At 36.8% G+C, this 23694-nt stretch overlaps 1 protein-coding gene across 2 annotated transcripts in view; it reads left to right on the top strand.

Moving 5' to 3' along the window:
• Positions 1 to 20123: 20123 nt before the first annotated feature.
• Positions 20124 to 23694, top strand: part of LOC148020640 (uncharacterized) — a 49716-nt gene continuing 46145 nt past the window's right edge. Inside the window, exons 1-3 of one of the 2 annotated variants that reach the window (XM_087698446.1) lie at positions 20124 to 20760; positions 20852 to 20949; positions 21071 to 21095. In XM_087698446.1, coding sequence (XP_087554572.1) covers positions 20292 to 20760; positions 20852 to 20949; positions 21071 to 21095 — 592 coding nt within the window. In that variant the 5' untranslated portion in view covers positions 20124 to 20291. The remainder of the gene's footprint in view (positions 20761 to 20851; positions 20950 to 21070; positions 21096 to 23694) is intronic. The other variant, XM_087698445.1, reaches the window with a different exon arrangement.

Raw genomic sequence — 23694 nt, 5'->3', positions numbered from 1 at the left:
TTATGAGTATATGGATCCCAAAGGCAGCAACCCATCTCACCTACATCACCATATCAAAGAAATATGAACTTGACTGACTTTAGATCCAACTTATGGTATTTGTCCTTGGGAATATGGCAAAAAGTCTCACATCCAAGCTATGCAACTTTATATATGAGGAAGGTTTACCAAACCATACCTCTTCTACAACTCTACCATCTCAAGTGATGCATGGGGATCTATTAATCAAATGGCCAATAGTAGTAACTACCTCAGTCCAAAAGTACTTTAATAAGCCTATTTGACTAAGCATACTATGAACTCTTTATTTAATAGTCCTATTTGTGTTCTCTACATCACCGTTTTGGGGTAAAGTATACGTGCAATCAATTAATAATTAATACCCCATCTCATCACAAGACTACTCAAATGTCTTAGAGACATACTCACCCTCATTTTTAGATCGTAGGCATTTCAACATATGTCTAGACTAGTTCTCAACCATAGCAAGAAAGCATTGAAAATTGGCTAGTACCTCTATTTTTTGCCTTATTGGATAGGCCCAAAATTTATACAAATAATCATCAATGAACTCACAAATTACTTAAACAACACTTAATGATTGATAGGGTATGGGACCACAAATATTTGAATGAATAAGAGCTAAAGGCTCACCCACCTACATTGAGCCAAACTTTTTGAAAGAGTCATGTGTCTATATGTCATATAAACATGATCATAAGAGTCAAAATGTGAGTACTCAAGAGGTGGCAAATATTAAAAACAAGTAAATACTCACATTTCTTAAAGGAACATATGTTCAAGATGGTGATGCCAAAGAGGTGCAGGAAGAAGATCAATCATGACCAAAACATGATCAACATATCCAAAAACAAAGATATTGGCTCCCAATCTTGGTACCTCTAGCCAAAACAAGACTACTACGAGAAATCTTCCATGTAATCACCAAAAGAGACATGGTATGTGCCATCACCCAATTGTCTAGGTAAGATAGGGCATTTAGTCAAAGCTAAGACATGAAGTACAAATGGGAAACTAGTACCAAACTACAACTTCACATTACCTATACCAAAAATATTTGATATAGTGTCATCTCCTAGTCTAACCAAACTTGTAATGGTACAATAGGTATAAAACCAATGACAGTGTGAGGTAACATGAAATAAACCCCCCAAACCAAGAAGCCAACATTGAGAGTAAGTAGATTGAACATCAAGTAACCCAGTAGCATTGAGTGATGAAGCATCAAGAGGAGATTTGGCATTTTCGTACTCTTTCCCTTTTCCTTTTTTGCACTTATCATTGCACCCATTATGGCATTGTGGCCTTATGTGACCGTGCAGCACCCCATATAATAAGTAAGAGAGGACTTAGGACCATGGGACCTAATCTTTAATTGTCCATGAGACTTATACTAAACCGTGTTGGGTTGTGAGTCTCTAGTGTGATTATTATTCCCATTACCACCTTGTCTACATTTCGTTGTAATTGCATGAGAAGTATGGGTTGTATCAACATTCTTCATGTTTACTTCTTCTATGAGCAAAGCACCCTCTAAATCCTTGAGTTAAAAGCCACCTTCAAGAGGGTTCACACTCATAGCAATGCAAAAGGTATCCCAAGACTTAGGTAGCGTGACAAGTAAAAAAATAGACTTAACATTCTCCTCAAATTTTAGATCCTACGAAGTAAGTTGACTAAAAATGGAATGAAACTCATTTAAGTGAGAAGACATAGATGTCCCTTCCTTTATGTGAAGGTCCATAAGTTTCTTAAGCCAATAAAATTGAGTTGCAACACTCTTCTTATAATAGAGATTACAAATCTTTTTCCAGACATGCATAAGCACCACACTTTGTCTAAATGACATTGAAGTATACTTGCTTTGACAATGACGAAATAATGGTAGACTTACATATCTCATCAAGCTCTTTCTAATCCTCTACATCATAAAGTTTTAGCTTTATGCCCTTTATTTTCAATGGATTGACTTACTTCTTTTGCACTAATACATGCCAATATAAGCCTTCTAATACTTAAAATTATTTCCATCCAAGTACTCTATGATGACGATAGCACTGTCATTGGAAGCATTTGAACCTTTCATTGTGTCTAACATACAAAGAGAGTATTGGCTGCTATAATAACAACAAATTGGCCCCAAAACTAAGCCAAAAAGAGTGTAGAAAGGGGAATACTAAGCAAAATATCGATGTCCACAAGTAAGAAGTATTAAGCCAATATATTGATGTTCACAAGTAAGAAGTACTAGAGTGCTAAATATAAGTGTTTGCTCTCAAAGAAATTGCTCAAAATTGATTTTCAATATGGCTATCCACCATCAAACTATAGTAAATAAATATGTAATTATAGTCAAGAATATTCGGGTAGCAACCACGATGTATAATACAACTAGGAGCTCGGTGCATCTCTCTCCTCCTCCTCTCTCTCTCTCTTTGTGTAGATAGGCAAGTGGGTAAGTGGAGTGTGCAAGCAACTAGTACAAAGGATAAACGCAACATCCCAATAGGCATTGGCAACATCATGTGAGATTTGAGGAGCTACTAACAAGAATATGATAACTAGGTATTATTAGAAGGGTGAGATATAGGTCGAGCAATATGCCATGAGAGGGAACAATAAGGATAGAGTGAGACAAAAGCACCAAGAGTAGGAGGAGCTCGGTGGCAAGGAAGACATAGTTTGGCGGTAACAAGTAGTATCATCTCTCTCTCTCTCTCTCTCTCTCTCTCTCTCTCTCTCTCTCTCTCTCTCTCTCTCTCTCTCTCTCTCTCTCTCTCTCTCTCTTATGCATATGCAACTAGCACCATAGGCGTGTCAAGAAATGCATGGTGGGGGAACTTGCTTGAGCTACTACTTCACACACACACCATACATAAAAGAGGAAGCACACTCAAGAATAGAATAAGAGAGATGGAGGCCAAAATGTTTTCTTGCTGGTTTTTTCTTATTCTTCCTCACACAATACTATGTATACAAAGTATAGATAAGCTACATTATAAAGAAAAGTGGCCTATTAAGTCAAACAGTGCATGATTGACTTCACATACCAATATGCACTTAACTGCATCCAAACGAGGATTTCTAGGCATTTGCATAAAGTGACTACAAGGCCAACATTATAATTCAAGTCTAGCCTTGTGATAGTCATGTAAATCAAACTTTCTACTATTCTCTTGAATGTAGTAAGGTCTTCTATCTCATCCCCAGCATCAGCACTCAACTTCACATTTTGCTCTAATGGCAATGAAAGAGGCTTACATGCTGTCACACCATACATAGATGACATATCCAAGCCATATACCATCATAACATCCAATAATTTCAATACTAAGAAAGTACCTCAACTCACCGAATTCCTTCATCTGAAACTTCTTCTTCAAAAACTCCTTAACTTTAGCAATCCCATTGTCACTGTCACTAGCAGTGCATGATCCACTAGCACTATAACTATGCCAACTATAGGTAGATGTAACAAACTAAATATAATAAGTGATAAGTTAGTGGCCATGTGAGGATCCTAATAACCACCAACATGCTAAGTGTAGATGTGCAAACTTATTTAAGCAGGTGGTCCATCATCAATGGCCACATGTGTTGAGCTTTCCATCTCAATGCTCCCCCTCAAGCTCAACAGTACCTTTGCAACCCCGAGTAAGCTTTGAAACTTTTGAAGCTTCTTTGCATCCAATGCCTTTGTGAAAATGTCAACTATCTGATCATGTGTGCTTACATATACCAAGTCAATCTCTCCTCCAAGTACCTTCTCTCTTAGAAAGTGGTATAAACCTCGATGTGTTTTGTTCTATCATGGAATACTAGGTTCCTAGCTAACTGTATACTACTCATGTTATCACAATGAATGACAATTGGACCATCCCTTGCATATCTAAATCACCCAATAACTTTTGTAGCCATACTACCTTACATGATGCCATGGTAGCACCTCTATACTCAGCCTCAATACTCAATAAAGCAATGGTAGATTGCTTTTTGCTGCTCCATGTAACTACTATACTACTAAGGGGAAACATGAATTCATTGGTAGAACTTCTATCAGACATGCTACTAGCCCAATCATCATCAATTTATCCAAACACTTATACATCCTTACATGCCTCATAAAAAAGTCCATAATGCAAAGTGGACTTCACATACCTCAATATGCATCTAATTGTATCCAAATGAGGCTTTCTAGGCATCTACATAAACTGACTACAAGGCACACTATTCTCTTGAACATAGTAGGATCTTCTATCTCATCCGTAACATTAGCACTCAACTTCACATTTTACTCCAATGGCAATGGAAGAGGCTTATATGCTATCACACCATACTTAGATAATATATCCAAGCCATATTACCTTTGGCATAGCCATATACTATCATCACATATGATCGTTTCAATACCAAGAAAGTACCACAACTCACCCAAATCCTTCATCTAAAACTTCTTCTTCAAAAAATCCTTAACTTCAGCAATCCCACTATCACTGCCACCTATAATAATTAAGTTATCTACGTGCATGATTACGATGACCAAACATGCATCTCCCTTTCACACATAAAGTGAGTGATCAACATAAAAAATATAAAAGTAAATATTGATAAGATACTCTTCGATCTTATCAAACCATGCTCTAAGTGCTTGCTTCAGTCCATGAAGTGTCTTCTTTAACCTGTATATATATGTGGGATACTCTAAATCCTTATAACCCATTGACTACTCCATATACACCTCTTCTTGCAATTCGCCATGTAAGAAGGCATTCTTGACATCCATTTGTTACAAACTCTAACCTTTTGGCTACTGCCAAAGAAATCATACATCTAACAGTTCCCATCCTAGCAATTGGATTTAATGTCTCCTCATAATCTATACCATATACTTGAGCATAACCTTTTGCAAAACCAACCTAGCCTTATACATGCTAATAGAACCATCTATATTATGCTTGATTTTGTAAACCCACTTACAACCAATAGCTTTCTTGCCCTTAGACAATGGTACTAGATCCAAAGTCTTATGAGCTTCTAATATAACCATCTCATCTATTGATGCATCCCAATGAGCATGACTAATAATATCCTTAAAACAAGTGGGCTCAACATCCTCAACCACCTTTATCATATAAGCATAATGGATGAGTTGTATGACCTTCAAAACCAAATCTTTTAATAGGGTATCTAATCCTACTAGACCTATGTACCATTGGATTACTCAGTGGAGCCTTTACATTACCATGCGCTCTTTGTATACCTAGTTTTCTGATTGAAGAAATACTAAGCTCATCATGTAAACTCTTTGAACCACTAAAATCTCCATCAAATCTCAAATGACTAGTAGATGTATCATTACCATATGACACTTTCTTCTTCCCTTTGTCTTTACTTGTAATACATGTAGAGGCACCTAAAGATGTGGAGCTATTCCTTAGTCTCCCTCCCATACCAAGGACTAGTTGTAGATGTAGTACCATATGATGTTTCTAGTCTACTAATGCTTCATGATTCTTGCTTTTCTTTCTACACATAACTATCATCATCATCATCATCCAATACATCACCACTAGATGCATTCTGAGTGCTCATCTCATAAAAAATTAGCATCCTCTCTTACTTTGAACTCACATGTGCGACATGGTTATAACAAGATATCCTTTATTCTCTAAAAAGTATCCAATATAAATACATTTTCAGCCTTTTGATCAAGCTTCTTTCACAACTCATTTGGCACATAAACATATGCAATACAACCAAATACTTTCAAGTGTAATACATCAAGCTTCTTGACTGTAAAGCATTCTTCGGGGGGGTCATCCCATGAATTACAGCTATGGGAGTTCTCTTCGTAATATTGATAACAGTATGAACAGTTTATCAAAAATATTTTGATATATTCTTTTTAGTCATCGATGCAATATAGCCAGCATGTAAACATATGTAATATAGTCAAACACTTTCAAGTGTGATACATCAGGCGTTTTGCATGTAAAGCACTCTTTGGGGGTCATCCCCCATGAATTGCAATTGTGGTTGTTTTGCTCATAATATAGATAATAGTATGAATAGCTTCACACTAGAAATAAATTGGTATATTCTTTTCAGCCAATCAATGCCAGTGCAACTTCTCTAATATGCCTATTTTTTCTTTTTGTCAACCCATTTTGCTGTAGGATATACTTGCAAGTAAAGTGTCTCCTTATCCCACAAGACCTCAAGAAGCCACTTATTTCATTAGAGAGGTACTTTCCCCTCCATTTGATCTTAAGTACTTAACTTTCAATTCTATTTCTATTTCAACAATAGCCTTGAAAGTTTTGAATTGCTCAAACGCATCTCTCTTTTCCTTCATGAAGTATACCCATAGCTTTCTTGAACAATCGTCAATAAATGTGACAAAGTATTTGTTGCCACTAAGAGATATATTTTGTGCAGGTCCCCAAACATCTATATACATAATATCAAGTATGTTTTTGCTCACATCTCTGTCATGCGAAAAAGGTTGTCTTACTTGCTTACCAAACTAACATGCTTCACACACTTTATGAAATTCTAAAACTCTAAAAGCAAACAACCTTGTAACCAATCCTTTGGATTGTATTAATTTCAACCTTTGTACATTTTTAGTTGAATGTCTAATATATTTATGCCATATTTCAATATTTGAAACCACTCCTTTTTCTTTAGCATACATAACAAAACAGTTCAAGCATTTAAACTAAACATGTGGCCAACTCTACTTTCTTTTGTGACCAACTTGCACTTATCATTAAAGTGTTGTACAAAAACAATCTTTTATATTAAATTTAATCTACAACTCTTGCTCTATCATTTGGCCAATAGATACTAAATTATTTGATTGATGGCACATGTAATACACCTGACAAACTCTTGACCTAGCCATCATACCAAGACAAGGAAACCTTTCTAATGTGTTAAATTAGGTAGCATGAACCATCACCCATCTGCACATAACTTGGATTTCACAGAATAGTTTCTATGACCTTCTAAAACATGTATTTCACAGAATAGTTGATTTAACAGGTTTCACTAGTTATCACCAATACGCCCATACCCCACAGCAGCTTGAAGAGGATCTACCACAAGTCCTTTCTAAACTTGAGTAAAAAAGCTTAAACATGTTTACCATTTCTTTTTAGATGATTCACCTTGCACCTTAATCTATTTGATGATAATGAGAGAGACCAACTCATCAAAATCTGGAAATGGCTCTTGTATATATACATATCAATTGCTACCGAAGCATCTATAATAATCCTCACCTTCAAAACATACTCATTGACATACATTTTTCCTTTCTTCAAAGTATTCAACTCTTGCTTGAGTTGAATCTTCTATACTTTTGTATTTACTAAAAATATGTTCTAAAAATTTATCCAAGCTGCATATGAAGTCAATACATCACCCTTGTGTCCTTTACATTCCATTCTTTCCATGCCTTTAATTCATCTACAATCATAGGGTTACTCAGCTCTGGCTCCTCTTCTTCACCTAAAACGAACTCATAAAGGACTTTTCCAATAAGAAACTTTGTTACATGAAACTTCTATGATGGATAGTTGTTTTTGTCTAGCTTCTCAATGATGGGGTTTCCACTATTATTTGCCATTATAAAAAAAATGATACAAAACAGCAAGCAAGTCTTCTACACCCTTTTGTAACAAGTGTGTAGCAATATATCAAGTAACGATTTTCACTGATTGCTCAATAGTACATGTAATTTTCTTCCTATTTGTAAATAAAACTTATGTTTGCTTCCTACAAAACACCTTAGAACTTATATATTTAAAATCAGTACCTTATGCACTCACTTTTAGTGAACATAATGAAAATTATAGTATATCCTAAAATTGCTATCTACAACCTTGTGGCTCTAAAACGAGGCCCAAAATGGCTTTATATGGCCAAAAAAGCAACAAGAATGTCCTATATGGCTTATTTCTAGGATTTACTGTGTTCTACTTACATCAAAATCTTACAACAATTTGAGATTTTTACTTGTCCCCTGCTTCCGGTGCCTCCACAAGGACTATCTAAGAGAAATAGTGGAAGAATGGGAGAGCTTGTTACCTATTGCGCTTACTTGCTCAAATCCTTCCTTATTCTCCTTCACTTCAGCCTTCAAAACTAGCCTCTCTCAATTGCACTGCTCTGATTCCTTGTCAAGAATCGCATGGTGGAGAGACTTGCTTGAGTTGTTGTGCCAAATACACACCATACACATAAGATAAAGCTCACTCAAGAATACATGAAGAGAGATGGAGGAAAAAACATTTCATTGATGGTTTTTTCTTATTCTTTTTCACACAATACAATGTACACAAAGTATAGATAAGATACAACATAAAGAAAAGTGGCCTACCAAGTTAAACAGTGCATAATTGACTATACTAATCAACTGGCACTATAACTATGCCAACTGTATGTAGGTGCAAGAAAATAAATATAATAAGTGATAAGTCAATGGCCATGTGAGGATCATAATGACCAGTGACGTGCTAAGTATAGAGATGCATACCCATCTAGCTAGGTTGTCCATTGTCAATGTCCGCACGTGTTGAGCTTCCTATCTCAATAAGGCTAAGGATACATAGGGACTATATTATGGTTGCTACATTCTTGTAGTGTAAGTTGCCTCTACACGAGTAGCTTCCTTGCCACACACACACACACACACACACAGAATAAGAATAAGAATAAAAATAAGAGATAGCAAATCTGCAAAACAAGTGGAAATATGGATGTACCAAAAACACATACAAGTAACGAAAGGATAAGAATAAGGAGACAAAGAAGAAGAAAAAGTGAGAGAGAGAAGAAAATGAGAGTGAGAGAGAGAGAGAGAGAGAGAGAGAGAGAGAGTGTGTGTGTGTGTGTGTGTGTGTGTGTGTGTGAGGTAAGGGGAGTAAGGAAGGGATAGAAATAATGAGAAAAAGAAGAAATAGCGAGAGAAGTGAGAGAGAGAGATGAAAGATGGAGCAGAAGTAAGAGGGAAGCAAGAACTATGGAGGTTCAAGCAGAGAAGAGAGAGATTGGCATATGGGAACACCAACATCACAATGTGTGACTTTTCTTCCCTTATTCTATTGCTCCTAAAAGAATAAAGAATAAAGTGATAATGATGGGTGCCTGCTACCTGCAATGTATGTGTGCATGTATGATGTATATAGTAAATCTGCCTCAAGTGAGAAGAAAAAGAAAAAAAGTAAAATATGTAGATAAGTATAACTCGTTGAGGAAAGATATCATCTCATCCTATGCCCATCATCTTTCTAAGGAAGGCCTCTTGTTCCACTAGGGGACTTTTACTAAGCAAGTCTATAGGATTCCTATATGTAGGGATGTTGACAAGCTTAATGGACTTGTCCTCTGCCACCTCTCTAATGAAGTGATAGTGCACCTCAATGTGTCTTATCTTTGTATGAAATATTAGATTATGGACCAACTAAATCGCACTTATTGAATCCAATTGTAGTGTAGGAGCCATGATCATACCAGAAGTACCACTAGACAACCTAACCATAGGGTCTCCTTGCAAGCTTCAATGGCTACAATGTACTCAACCTTGGTATTCGACAAGGCTATGCATTTTTGTACCCTAGATATTCAAGAGATAGCACCTCTAGCAAAGATAAAGTACATACCTAGAGATGGACACCAAGTGGACCTTGGACCACTACATCATCAACATCTATAGTAGTTATCAAAACTAGGCTAGTTGTACTATAATAAGAGGCTCCTTGCGAGAGATCAGCCTCTGCACCTTAATCACCTACTCTAGTCACATATGCATCTTTTTCTCATGGAATATAACATCATAGCTAGGAATAACCTATTGAGCTTGCAGATCCCAATGGCTAGAGCCTATTTCACTTGCATCACCATATCCAAAAAATATGCATTTGATAGACTTTGGGTCCAACTTATTGTGCTTGTCTTTGGAAATATGTAGAAAGCCTCACATCCAAAGACTTGTAAGTGTGCATATGAGGGAGGTTTACCAAACCATACATCCCCTGCAACTCTAGCACCAAGAGTAGTACATGGAGTACATGGGGATCTATTAATGAAAAGCATAGGAGTAGTATTTACCTTAGCATAAAAGTATTGTGGTAAGTTTACCTAATTAAGCATACTACGGGCTCTTTCCTGAATAGTTATATTCATGCACTCTTCAATATGATTCTAGGGTGGGGTGTATGGGCAACCAACTAACTCTTAATACCCCTCTAACCACAAAGCTGTTGAAAAGCCATAGAGACATATTCACCCCCATTATCAGATTGTAGGCATTTCAACCTATACCTATATTGGTTCTCAACCATAGCAAGAAAGCACTAAAATGTTAATTTTTGCTTAATAGGATAAGCCCAAACCTTATGTGAGTAATCATCTATGAATGTAACAAAGTACTTTGTGTCACCCCAATGACTAATAGGCCATGGAACCACAAACATCTAAATGCATCAAGAGCTAATCTCTCATCCATGCATATAGAACCAGAATTTTTAAGAGAGTCACACCTCCCACCATAAAGACAATATTCACACAAATCAAAACACGAGTAATCAATAGGTAAAAGATACTGCAAACAAGTAAGTGCTTTCATTCCTTTTAGGGATATATGCCCAAGATGACAATGCTAGAGAGATACATATGAAAGATTGGTTACATCCAGAATATGGTCAATAGACCTACTGAAAAGTAAGGGGTAGAGGCTACCACCCTTGGCACCTCTAGCAAAAACAAGAATGTAAAGCTCACAACCATAGATGTGATGGCAAAGGTTTTTTTTCCAATTTATTAAGTAAAAACTGCAATGTTAAGTGGGATTGTAGTATTGGGCCATTCCCAGTTAACTTGATAGTTATGGTGCTTCTAACAATGTTGACATGATGACGAGAGATTTAGAAAAGTATTAAAGGAATTGTGCTAGTGACTTGAGAAGATAGCTCTAAAGCTGAGACCCCCTAAGTGTTTCCTGCCCTTGAGATGCCCTAAGTTTACACTAGGGAATAGTAAGCGGGCATGGGGCATTAGAGATGGAGTCCACCTTAATGTATCTTTATTCCTACATGATTAACATGTGCTATCAAACATAAAGAGGCTATTGCTAGGGCTCTTCGAGAAGTGATTGCAGAGATGAAGAAACATTTCGAGGTTTCTTTACTTCTCTGCGGAGAAGCTGGAGCTGACCAATATACTAGTAGATGATATGTCGAGATATTTTACCAAGGTTGTTTCTAATAAAAATCGGACCTACATAGAGTCCATCTACACAAACGATGAAAATACATGGGTGGGTTTCAAGAAAGCCCTAAAAGATGATTCATACTTGTAAAAAATATGCGAGATTTATAGATCAAGCTTGTTAAGCGTGAAGAGTAAGGGAAAGCTTCTACTTTAAAGACCCCATGCATGGAATTTTTTGATAGTTGTTACATATGGTATGATAATATAGAGCATGATTGCAACGATTGTGAGTCATATACAAATGCTTTAAAAAATAATTAGATTTTTTAGAAGCATGGGGAGATTCATGCAAATGAAATTAGTGTACCCCTTTCTACAAACTTCATGAAAGAGAGGTACACTGAAGATCCTTGAACATATTGCAGTGCAAAATGCATATGGAACTATAGATGTTGCTGCTTATGGATTGCAAATAGAGAGATCTTTAGTATATGGTATAAGCAAGAAAGCAGAGTTATAAACCCATGCCATGCAAGCTACAAGCAAGGGTAATGTGCTAAAGACAGAACTAAATGATGTAGGTCAAAGTATTAGAGAGAAGACTCATTGGGATTCCCTTATGGATTCCTATTCTATCTATCCCAAATTGGTAAAGTAATAGAACGCATGCGTAATAGTAGAAGATAAAAGAAAAGGAGACAATAGAAATCCAAGAACCTAAAAAAGGCTAAGACTTGTCACTAGCTTTTACATGTATTTAAATATGTCAAACCTTACTTGCCTCCGAGGTTCTAACCCATATGTTTTGTTAGCACAAAAAAAAAAACAAAAACATTGTGCTTCTGGTAAAATAGGAATCTCATTTTGTTTAATTTTTAATAATTGAAGGGACTTTTTTTAAAAATCTAGATCTCCAAATTCTAAGTTAAGAGAAATTTTTATTTAGTTAGGGCAGTATATTGAAACCTTGTTGGGATCTAACTGAATAACATGATTTGACATTTAAAAGTAATTGTACAAAATTGATCTAGACTTAGGTGTCGACGACTACCAATAATAACTTTAGACACAAACTTAGATTTGCTGCTTTGATTAAACGTCCATTGATGTGCCTTGAGTTATTGAGGATGGTCTAGAAGCATCTATCCATACGATGTTGAGGCTCTTATAAAAATCTACGAGATTAGCAGACTTGGTGTAAGGTTTCTATATGTATAAAACCATTACCAATGTGGCAAGACTTATTTTGAGTGGTACAAGTCTTCTGAGCTGAAAAACATAAAAAAATGACGTGTTTATTTCTTTTCAAAGACACTTTCAACTATTTTGAATAAATTTTCACAATTCCAGCAGTGTTTGCTTGTCAACCAAGTCCATTCGCATCCATTTGAGTACCCTAACGACCCTATTTTGAGTTCATATGCAAAAGTTATGGTGAAAACAAGTGGCAACCACACACACAAAAACAACGAATACAGTAAAAGCAAACAACAAGTGTTTAGAAGGCAAAAGGCACGAAAAGCAAGCTTGAACTGTTGTAAATGGTTATAAATAGAGATCAAAGCAAGTGTTACAAGCTTGGGCAACAAACAAGTGATTTGCCTTTAGGACATAAAGGCTTGCCTCAAAGGTCATTTTTGGGACAATTTGGAAGAACTATTTATCTATTGCTGTGGGTAAGGAGAGCCTTTCTATGGTTGTAATCGAAGAGATCACACATGGCTTTACCAAAGAAAGAGGGTTGAAGTGGTTTCATATTCTGTAAATGCGTATTTGGGCTTTTTTGGCAGGGTATTCTTTAGCATTTCCAAGTGTTTCCTGTGCAATAATTTCTTTTGGGCAGAAAGAGTGGTGGTGAGCTATCTTCTTAGCTAGAGTTTGCAGGAGCTACTGTATTAGGCATTGTATATTATTCAACTTGAATGGATTTATTGTAGTTGTAGACAAGAGCAATACGATTGCTTGCTTGGTTTATCTATTTCTTGTGTTCTACAAGATATTCACGAGTTCTTGTTCCAACATCTCATTCTTCCATATGTCTTCTCTTTCCCCTAATGCCCGATAGGTTTAGGCATAGACCTTTCCAAGCCCTTGACATTTAGCAAACTTGACGTGAAAGGCCTACCTCATATTCTAGAAGATTGGAGAACCAACAAAAGAAGAAATTGTTAGGACAATAGATATCATAGATTTAATGAGGACTTAAGAATTGTAAAGATAAAGAGGCTATTGCTAGGGCTCTTCGAGAAGTGATTGCAGAGATGAAGAAGTCTGACGGTATAAATATTTCAAGGTTTCTTAATCGGAGCTAGATAGAGTCCATCTACAGAAACGATGAAAATAGATGGGTCGGTCACAAGAAAGCCCTAAAGGATGATTCATACTTATAAAAAATATGCGAGATTTATAGATCAAGCTTGTTAAGCGTGAAGAGTAAGGGAAAGCTTCTACTTTAAAGAGCCTATGCATGGAATATTTTGATAGTTGTTACATATGGTATGATAATATAGAGCATGATTGCAATGATTGTGAGTCATATACAACTGCTTTAAAAATTAATTAGATTTTTTAGAAGCATGGGGAGATTCATGCAAATGAAATTAGTGTACCCCTTTCTACAAACTTCATGAAAGAGAGGTACACTAAATATCCTTGAAGATATTGCAGTGCAAAATGCATATGGAACTATAGATGTTGCTGCTTATGGATTGCAAATAGAGAGATCTTTAGTATCTGGTATAAGTAAGAAAGCAGAATTATAAACCCATGCCATGCAAACTACAAGCAAGGGTAATGTGCTAAAGACAGAATTAAATGATGTAGGTCAAAGTATTAGAGAGAAGACTCATTGGGATTCCCTTATGGATTCTTATTCTATCTATCCCAATTTGGTAAAGTAATAGAATGCATGCGTAATAGTAGAAGATAAAAGAAAAGGAGATGACAGAAATCCAAGAACCTCAAAAAGGCTAAGACTTGTCACTAGCTTTTACATGTATTTAAATATGTCAAACCTTACTTGCCTCCGAGGTTCTAACCCATATGTTTTGTTAGCCCAAAAAAAAAAAACATTGTGCTTCTGGTAAAATAAGAATCTCATTCTGTTTAATTTTTAATAATTAAAGGGAATTTTTTTAATCTAGATCTCCAAATTCTAAGTTAAGAGAAATTTTTATTTAGTTAGGGTAGTATATTGAAACCTTGTTGGGGTCTAAGTGAATATTTTGATTTGGCATTGAAAAGCAACTAGTACAAAATTTATCTAGACTTAGATGTTAACGAATACCAATAATAACTTTAGAAACAAAATTTAGATTTGCTTCTTTGATTAAATGTCCATCGATGTTCCTCGAGTTATTGAGGATGGTCTAGAAGCATCTATCCATACGATTTTGAGGCTTATATACAGATCGAGGAGATTAGTAAACTTGGAGTAAATAACCACAAACAAAATATTATCAAATTGGTTAACACAAAATATATATTTGAGTAGGTTTCTATAAGTATACTCATACGCAGTAAAATATTGGCCACAATGTATTATAAGCAACTCCATGCAAGGACGTGCCTTTAAGAAGTCCCTAAAAGTAGATCTTATTGTGTGTGAAAGAGGTTTTGAATGCTAAATAATGTTGCAAATGCCCCATGTAGAAACACAAGCTTTAGAAAACCTTCCCAATTTTAAAGGAGAATGCTTCCAGATACCTATGTAAGAATAGCCTTTAAAAAAAAAGGGGGGTGGGGGGGCGGGGGTGGAGGTGGAGGGAGTAAGATCAGTGTAAAAGGGGAGTTATATGGAAAAGGAGGTAATAAGTAATGGCCCCCCCTCTCATTCTCAATAAAAATCCTGTCATGAATAAGTGGGGTTGTTGATTGGACCCCCTCTCAATTTCCTTCATTGAAAAGACAACCATAAGTTATGAAAATCTTATTGAATTTGAGGCTTTTAAAGGTTTAAAGCTTCAAAAGGTAATCTAGCAACTAAATGATAGCATGAGATGACAATTACAAGCACAAACGATGGCAATAAAAATGGCAACAACCTGAAATATGGCAACAATTAGTGGGCTCAGCTGACAGTCATCCTTCAGCAGGGCAAGAAGGAGATGGTGGCTCCTAGCAGCATGTAGCATTGTCGATGGCAAACATGGCAATTGGGAATAGATTGCTACCTTGACAATTTTATTTTTTTGAAAAAATTATACTTTAATCCTTAAAGCTTTATCGCTTTAAACGAAGCAAGTTGGTGATGAGTATATCTTATGAATGGCAGTGTGCAGCCGTCCATTTGATGGTGAGGAGGAATTAGGGGGCTTAGTAGCAAAGTAGAGGGTGTTTTTTTGAGTCCATGCCAACATCAACGAATTTCTTATGCTTCGATTTGATTGTCTTATCCTCTGCCCCAAATTGCCTTACTACACAAAACCATTGGATGGGTGGTTTTTTCCAAGGTCACGTGGTTTTGAAGTTAGGGGTCTTTTATAAAAGTTGTTTTCATAATCTAATACAAAAGGAAGAGGGTTGTTCTAGCCATGAACCTTAAAGTAAAGCTTTTATCCATATGAAAATGGATGGATACTTGATGTGAGGATGTTGATTACTTTCAAGCATGAATGAAAACTCTTCCTTGATGTGGACAAGTTGACCAATCACACTGTGCCCTAATACCTATGCTGAGGCCCTTTGCCATAGAAAAAACAATTATTAATCAATATTGAAAGAGAACAAATTGAAAAATAAATAAATTAGAGATAGATTGGGTACAATCTTTCCCATGCAAATAGGTGAGCACTTCCCCCATGCATGTATTTATAATATTAGAATAAGCTTCTATGCTCAAAATACATTGAAAGAATCCTTTTTTAGTTCTTACTTTCTCTCACCTTACATGACTCACTTTTGTGCAAATAAATCAAAATACGCTCTATTCTAATAGTTTTACAAAAACAATATTTTGTCTTCTATAATAAATACCTCAAATTAAATATATTGCGCATATATACATGCAAAGTGCTTATGTTGATAGGCATATACAAAATATAATGCTTTCAGTAATATTTTTCCACAATGTGAAGTGTAAAAAAATCCCATGCATTAAAATACACACTCCAAAATAATAATTTCATTTAAATGTGTCTAATTATGTACTCACCACAATATGACATACATTAGTATCCATCCATCTATCTACTAGACATAATCACAGGTTCATATGATGAGTCATGGATTATGTGACAAATAGACAAAAATCCATAATAATAATAATAATAAATTTAATTCCATAACAATACAAGCTACTTTCTGATATAAAGATGGCCACAGATCTTTGAAAGGTTTTGGAAGAGTAAAGTTGAGCTTACATTGGGTGAGATACTTGGAATAGCAAAATGAGAGTTCCATGAAGAAATTATAGACATTATTTTTTTAAAAAATTGCTTGCGCTATGATATACAGTGAAGAAGAAACAAGTTTACAAGGCATACAATTGGTTTCTAAAGATGATGTTGATATAGAGGTTGCTTGTGAAGAAGTTAAAGAGCTTATTGTAGAGACAGTGCTGAATTGAATAGTATTACAAAGAAGACTATGATATATAGGAAAAATGCAAGAGATATATTGTTTGTGCACTATACAGGGGATGAAGTGGCTTTAGGGGTGATACCTAGGAGTCATTATTCGAGGAACAATAGGGACCATACTTCCATAGAGATTATAATGAATGTTGGAGAGCTAGAGACTATACGTGTTGCATTGATAGAAAATGGTTTAGATATAAATATCACAATGAGGAGTATCTATGAGAGTGGAAGATGGCCTATGGATGTTGACCCACAGATGGAGAATGTAAGCATCCAATGACTTTTTAGGAGCTCTATACATTTCTTGTTCAAATGCGAAGATTACTATTGGAAATATATAGGATGATCACCATCTCTTTGTGTAGGATTCTTCATCCTACCCTGTGATCTCAGGGCAACCATTTATTCTTGTAGCATAGATGGAGACTAAAGTTTTAATGATGGTTTTGTCTATGCAATACTCAAGAGACATAAAGATAACAAAAGAGCAATGCAATTCTTAAGTCCTCATTAAATCTATGATATCTATTGTCCTAACAATTTCTTCTTTTGTTGGTTCTCCAATCTTCTAGAATATGAGGTAGGCCTTTCACGTCAAGTTTGCTAAATGTCAAGGGCTTGGAAAGGTCTATGCCTAAACCTATCGGGCATTAGGGGAAAGAGAAGACATATGGAAGAATGAGATGCTGGAACAAGAACTCGTGAATATATTGTAGAACACAAGAAATAGATAAATCGAGCAAGCAATCGTATTGCTCTTGTCTACAACTACAATAAATCCACTCAAGTTGAATAATATAAAATGCGTAATACAGTAGCTCCTGCAAACTCTATCTAAGAAGATAGCTTACCGCCACTCTTTCCGCCCAAAAGAAATTATTGCAAAGGAAACACTTGGAAATGCTAAAGAATACCCTGCCAAAAAAGCCCTAATACGCATTTACAAAATATGAAACCACTTCAGCCCTCTTTCTTTGGTAAAGCCATGTGTGATCTCTTCAATTACAACCATAGAAAGGCTCTCCTTACCCACAACAATAGATAAATAGTTCTTCGAATTTGTCCCAAAAATGACCTTTGAGGCAAGCCTTTCTGTCCTAAAGGCAAATCACTTGTTTGTTGCCCAAGCTTGTAACACTTGCTTTGATCTCTATTTATAACCATTTACAACCGTTCAAGCTTGCTTTTCGTGCCTTTTGCCTTCTAAACACTTGTTGTTTGCTTTTATTGTATTCGTTGTTTTTGTGTGTGTGGTTGCCACTTGTTTTCACCATAACTTTTGCATAGGAACTCAAAATAGGGTCGTTAGGGTACTCAAATTGATGCGAATGGACTTGGTTGACAAGCAAACGCTGGTAGAATTGTGAGAATTTATTCGAAATAGTTGAAAATGTATTTGAAAAGAAATAAACGCGTCACATTTTAATGTTTTTCAGCTCAGAAGACTTGTACCACTCAAAATAAATCTTTGCACATTAGTAATGGTTTTTGATGCTTAGTTTTGGTAGATCACATAAATAATTGAATAACTAAGGCATACAATAATATCTTGTAACATTGAAGAACTTGTTTGTTTTCACACTTCAGAAATGCCGTGTCTTGACAATGTCACATTCGATTCCATAATTTGTGAAAGGACTTGTCCAAGGTAGAGGAGTTGAAACAACAAGTTGAGGGGTGAAGCCAAATTGAGAAATGTTGGTTTAAGAATCGATCCTGAATGGTTTAACTTAGAAAATCTTAGAGGAGAGGTGAGCCATATGAAATTTGAAAGAGACCTGACGTATGTAGCCCCTACTTCTTTTCATGTACTTACTACTATTCAATGTACAGACTTAGCTAATATCCCTTGCTTAACAATATCCCTGTGGATTGCATGTTGCTAGCAAGCTAGGATAAGGAAAGGTACTACGTTTGATGTTGCACAATATTTATCCTTGCTAATGAAGGTGCCATGACTCCTTGATACCTAAGCTACACTAGAGTATAATATTGATTTCTATAACTAGCTTTCACCATCTTATAGTAACATGAAATCATAGTGTATCAAGGTATATATAATTAAACGGTGCTTTCAATGATTGTGCATAAATAAAACTCAAATATGTAAAACCTCATACACCCCTACAAACAATGAGAGTCGAGTTAAGGCAACAAGGATTAGAATTTATTTAATTGAATTCAAAGAAGGGGTACTTCTTTCATCGAGCTACTATGACCAACAATAGTAGATGCCTTGAGCCGGAAAGCTGACTTGAAAGCTGTCAGTGTGGTCAGCAGCAACTTCATAGAACTTGTCAAAGAGGCCCTAGAACAAGATCAAGAAATGCACAAGTTAATCAAAGATGTGGAAGCAGAGAGGACACCACATGGAATGTACACCTTAGAAGAGGGTATTCTATTTTTAGGCAAGAGATTGTATATCCCCAACAATGTGGAATTAAAGAAACTCATCCTGCATGAGATACACGACGGCAAGATTGGAGGCCACAAAGGGCAAAGCAAAACCTTGGAGGCCCATTGAATAATACAAGAGTATACCTTGAGCCCATATCGTGTTACCTTTCTGTGCCGTGTTGAGTGCGTAAGTTACGCATGCAGGTTTATTACTACCCCCCCCCCTTTCCATTGACTTTGCCACATGATTTAATCTTTTATTTATAGCAAGATCATCCATAAGAAGGCTTGGATTACAACAATAGACATTGGCAAGACGAAGACAAATACTTGTAGATTTAGACAACCTCATGCAAGTACCACAACATTTAAATATCTTTATATATAGGTTCATGCAGTTATGACATTGTAGTCATTTGTTGTTTTTATAACCATTGAAAAATGAATTGATAAGTATTATTTGCCTTACAAAAACTTGTACTAAAATCTATGATTTGCTAGTTCCTATGATCAAATCCAACCCTTCACACACCCATACTCAATGTTCACAAAAAACATATTTGGTGGTAGACAAAGAAACCTTTACCTCAAAAATTTAAAGGGATTTTCGAATCAATTACATGTGTTTATCATTCTACGTATTTGTCGTAAACCTACATAGCACAAAATTCACATACACATGCCATTTTAACAACTAAAAGTTTTGTAAATTAAAAGAAGGTTTTTTTTAGTATAATATTGAGATTCATTGAACCTCGGTTTTTGTTGAAGTACATGGTTATAATGCCAGAAACGATGGTGGTGTAATGGATTGAATATGGGTTAAGTATCACGAGCATGTAAGTATTAGCGGTTAATTGGACTGTAATAATAGTAATAATATAATAAGAGTGGGTTGCCGTTTAAGAAGGTTCTCCTCATTCTGCGCAACAATTCGAGGCCTGGGCTTTTACTACCGTACAGTTCTCTGGGTTTGGGAATGTTGCGGCTGCAGGTGCCATGGCCCCGCCTCCACTCCATGCGCAGCAGATGGTGCTAGCCCTCCGTCTTCATCCTGCCGAGAAGGCCCGCTGACACATGGCATCCATGAGTCGAGCTGCGGGAGACTTCCACTCGTCGAGCTGGCGCTCCATCCCCGCCGGTGCCTCAAGATTCGATAACGGCTATTCAGGCCTTGCTGCTTCAGTTTTCTTGGCGAATCTCAACAAGAGGCCTATCGCGCCTTCAAAGCTCCTGATCTTTGCCATAGAGGGATACAGTGGTCCCAGAAGAAGCGCTTCAAGCTGCCAGCGGCAGTCTGTTTCTCAGAACGACAATCAATTTAAAAAAGAATTGGATTCCGGCGCCGGTGTTGATCACGGTCTAGTGCTAGGGCTGTCTCCTGCACCACCAGGACAAACTCAAGCCAATGTACTTACGCAGTCCTCATCAGTAGGCAAAGAGGCTTCAGAGGATGCTGCGTCGGCAAGTTATACTGCACATTGTCGCAAGGGAGGTTTGACAATACCACGGAAAGTGCTTCGAGTAGCTGTAGATGTTGATGAAGGTATGATGGAGTTTTTAGTTTACTCCTATCTCAGCTAAACTGATCGGCATGCGTGGACTCATCGTGTATCTTTTGGCAATGTGCCCTATAGTTCTTGGCAGTTTTCTATCTAGTCTCAATAAGTTCGTAGCGGAGCAGCACTCGATGAAGTTCAACATCTCAGAATATCATGTCTATGATTTTATGAAGGTTTGGAATGCTTAATATCTGATTAATCCTATTGCAAGTTAGTTATAGTGACATTTTGCAAAGTTTGTTTTTTCTCAGGTTATATTGCAAGTTGTTTTGATGTTACAGATGTTCTTTGCAGATCTGGGGATGCACACAATCTGAAGGTATTATTTTCTGAATAAACTCTGGTAAGAGACAAGAATAGGATAGCCTTTCAAGTTCAACTGGGTTGCCCATCTTTCCTAATAATTTCAGTGCTTATATAATGATGGCACTAGGTTGTATAGTCTGGTATATGGTTGTTCTCTATGAAGCTTAGGTGATACAAAATCAGTTCAATTTTCTGCTGTATTGTCGTTGGTAGACGTCTAAGCTTTAATGGTTGCTCTCCGTTGGACCTTATGCCTATTCAACTTTACTTTTTCTGTGGTCTCTTAGATGTTTTCTTTGCTGTTGGGTTTAATTAGCCATGTCCGAGATCTTTTTCATGTTTCAGTCAAGCAATTCTTAATAACAAGAAATAGAGCTTATGGAGGGTGACTTGTCGACATCCCCTTTCAACCTAAAAGAGTGCAAGCCTATGGCTTTATTGGGAAGTGGCTGATGCGTGGGACAATATATTCCGCTTAAGTTGAGGATGAAGGAGTCCCAGCAATGTGGCCCTGACCATTGACATTCTGATGCTCATGATATATGATAGTAACTCGGTGGTCTGGTGTCCAAGGTAAGAGAAGAAAGGCAGAAAAGAGCACAGGACTCAACTCATGGAGGCATGAAAGAAAGAGAAGGCTGAAATCTGATCATAAGGTATGTTCTCCAAGAGCTTGAGCACTCTGTGTATAAGGGCAGAAGAAAGTACCATGCAGAAAGGCAACTACTGCTGTAAACATCAGCAAACCAACTGAAAGTGCGCTATGGTAGGTCATATCATAGTCTGTATCTAATCTCTCCTCTTTCTAGATACAATGAGTGTGTGGATCTGCTTATGATTAACCAAACAGCCACCTTGGACTGAGGAATTGCACATTGACTGAGCTCACTTCCATATGGCAAAACTGGTCCGATTAGCACATGACAGGGGATACCAATCACTTTGCCACATATTCAATTGCTGGCAAAACATCGAGATAGAGAGACTTCAGGGTCATATTGCCCTCCTGACTAGGTTCTAAGATGCATCAAAAGGAGAATTGTAGTTGGCAGGGATTGTGCCAATGGAAAGAGAGTTGTGAATGTTAGCTAGAGGAAAAATGGGAGAAGTTTTTAGAACAGGAATGGTGCCTTTGGTACAAAGTTATCTCAATCATGGCAATTAGAGATGCTCTCACTTCATTGCTTTTGTTGCTTGAGCTCAGCTGCCATGAAGTCAATGCATCAATCTAGGGAATGAATATGGGAGTGCTTTGACTTTGGGTGTGGTTAATGAGAGCACGCTGCAACCATTTGGCATGGGATGTGGGCCTCTTCAAAGAATGAAGATTGGACCCTTTTGACCCCAGGTGTGGCTAATCAGAGTATGCTACAACCATTGGTCTGGGTTGTGGGTCTCTTTTGGTGGGCCTCTTTATAGAACATAGAGGAGCACAAACTTGGGGGTTCTTGCTTGTTGATGCTTTTCCAGCTATGGGTGTTCCAATATTTGCAATGGCAATTGGAATTCTATTCAATATGTTCATAAAAAAGAAAAAGAAAATTTTAGAAAGTTAAGTTTGGTGTACAGCATGGGCTCTGATCTCATATAACCGTTGCCTGCAGTTATTGAGACTGCTGATCCCTCTCTTAGTTGTGGCTTGTTTGGCGTTAAGCCTGTTAAAAGTTGATTGTAATTTTGAAAATGCTAGTGGCTATAGGATATCCTCTATAATGCCATCTTTGGGTAAAAACCTTTGGTGCACCTGAGACCAGCCTTTCTGAACACATAGGGTGGTGATTAACCTGATTAATTGGCAAATGTAGCAAGCAATAAACTTACAATTCTGAAATAAATATTTTGCTACTTAAATCAGAGGCAATTGACACCCAATTGGCCACAAAATTGGTGCCTGTTGCAGTACTTCTATAACTTGTATTCCATGTAATTTATAGTACATTGAGATCTCGATCAATCTCTCTACACGTTTGGAAACTTTGGGCTGTCACAAATGGCCAGAAACATCAGGACTCGATGTGCCCCTCGATTCCACAATTCATTTTTCATCTTCAAAGATGGCCTGAAAACCTTGCTTATTAAAATCTGAAACCGAAAGAAGATTTTTAGTGATGCCAGGCACATAATTCATCCATAAGCTGAACATCTGATCCATTTGTAGTAGTGATCACCATTGTACCAATGCCACAGACATCATAACTAGAGCTGTTTGCACAAGGAATTCTCTTTCCCGCAGGGGCTGATTGCATGGATGTGAATACACACTTTTGAGAAGTGATGTGCTTGGATGCCTCACTGTCAAAATACCATGTATGCTACGTTTCAAGTGTTAAATGCTGGGTCAACCATAGAAGTATCATAACTGCAAGTTCTCCTCAACAAAGTTGGCTGAAGCATTGCCATTTAAAGACTGAGTGGCTTTGCTTGGACAACCAAGCTGGAGTACTCCTTTTTCTCCTTTGCTAACCTCTTTCTATATTCATCTATGTAGTCATCAGGCTTCTTGTAGTAGTAGCATTTACCCTTCTTCTTTCCCTTGTCTGTGTCTTAGGTAGCCTTGCTAGATGGTTGTCCCATATCAGCCTTGGGCTGATTTTTTCCTTGTTGCTTGCCTT

Source organism: Lygodium microphyllum, chromosome 18, assembly GCF_053477565.2.
Source record: "Lygodium microphyllum isolate KBCC chromosome 18, Lygodium_microphyllum_v1.1.10, whole genome shotgun sequence".
In the NCBI taxonomy this organism is placed as follows: domain Eukaryota; kingdom Viridiplantae; phylum Streptophyta; class Polypodiopsida; order Schizaeales; family Lygodiaceae; genus Lygodium; species Lygodium microphyllum.
This window is presented reverse-complemented; position numbering and strand designations above follow the sequence as displayed.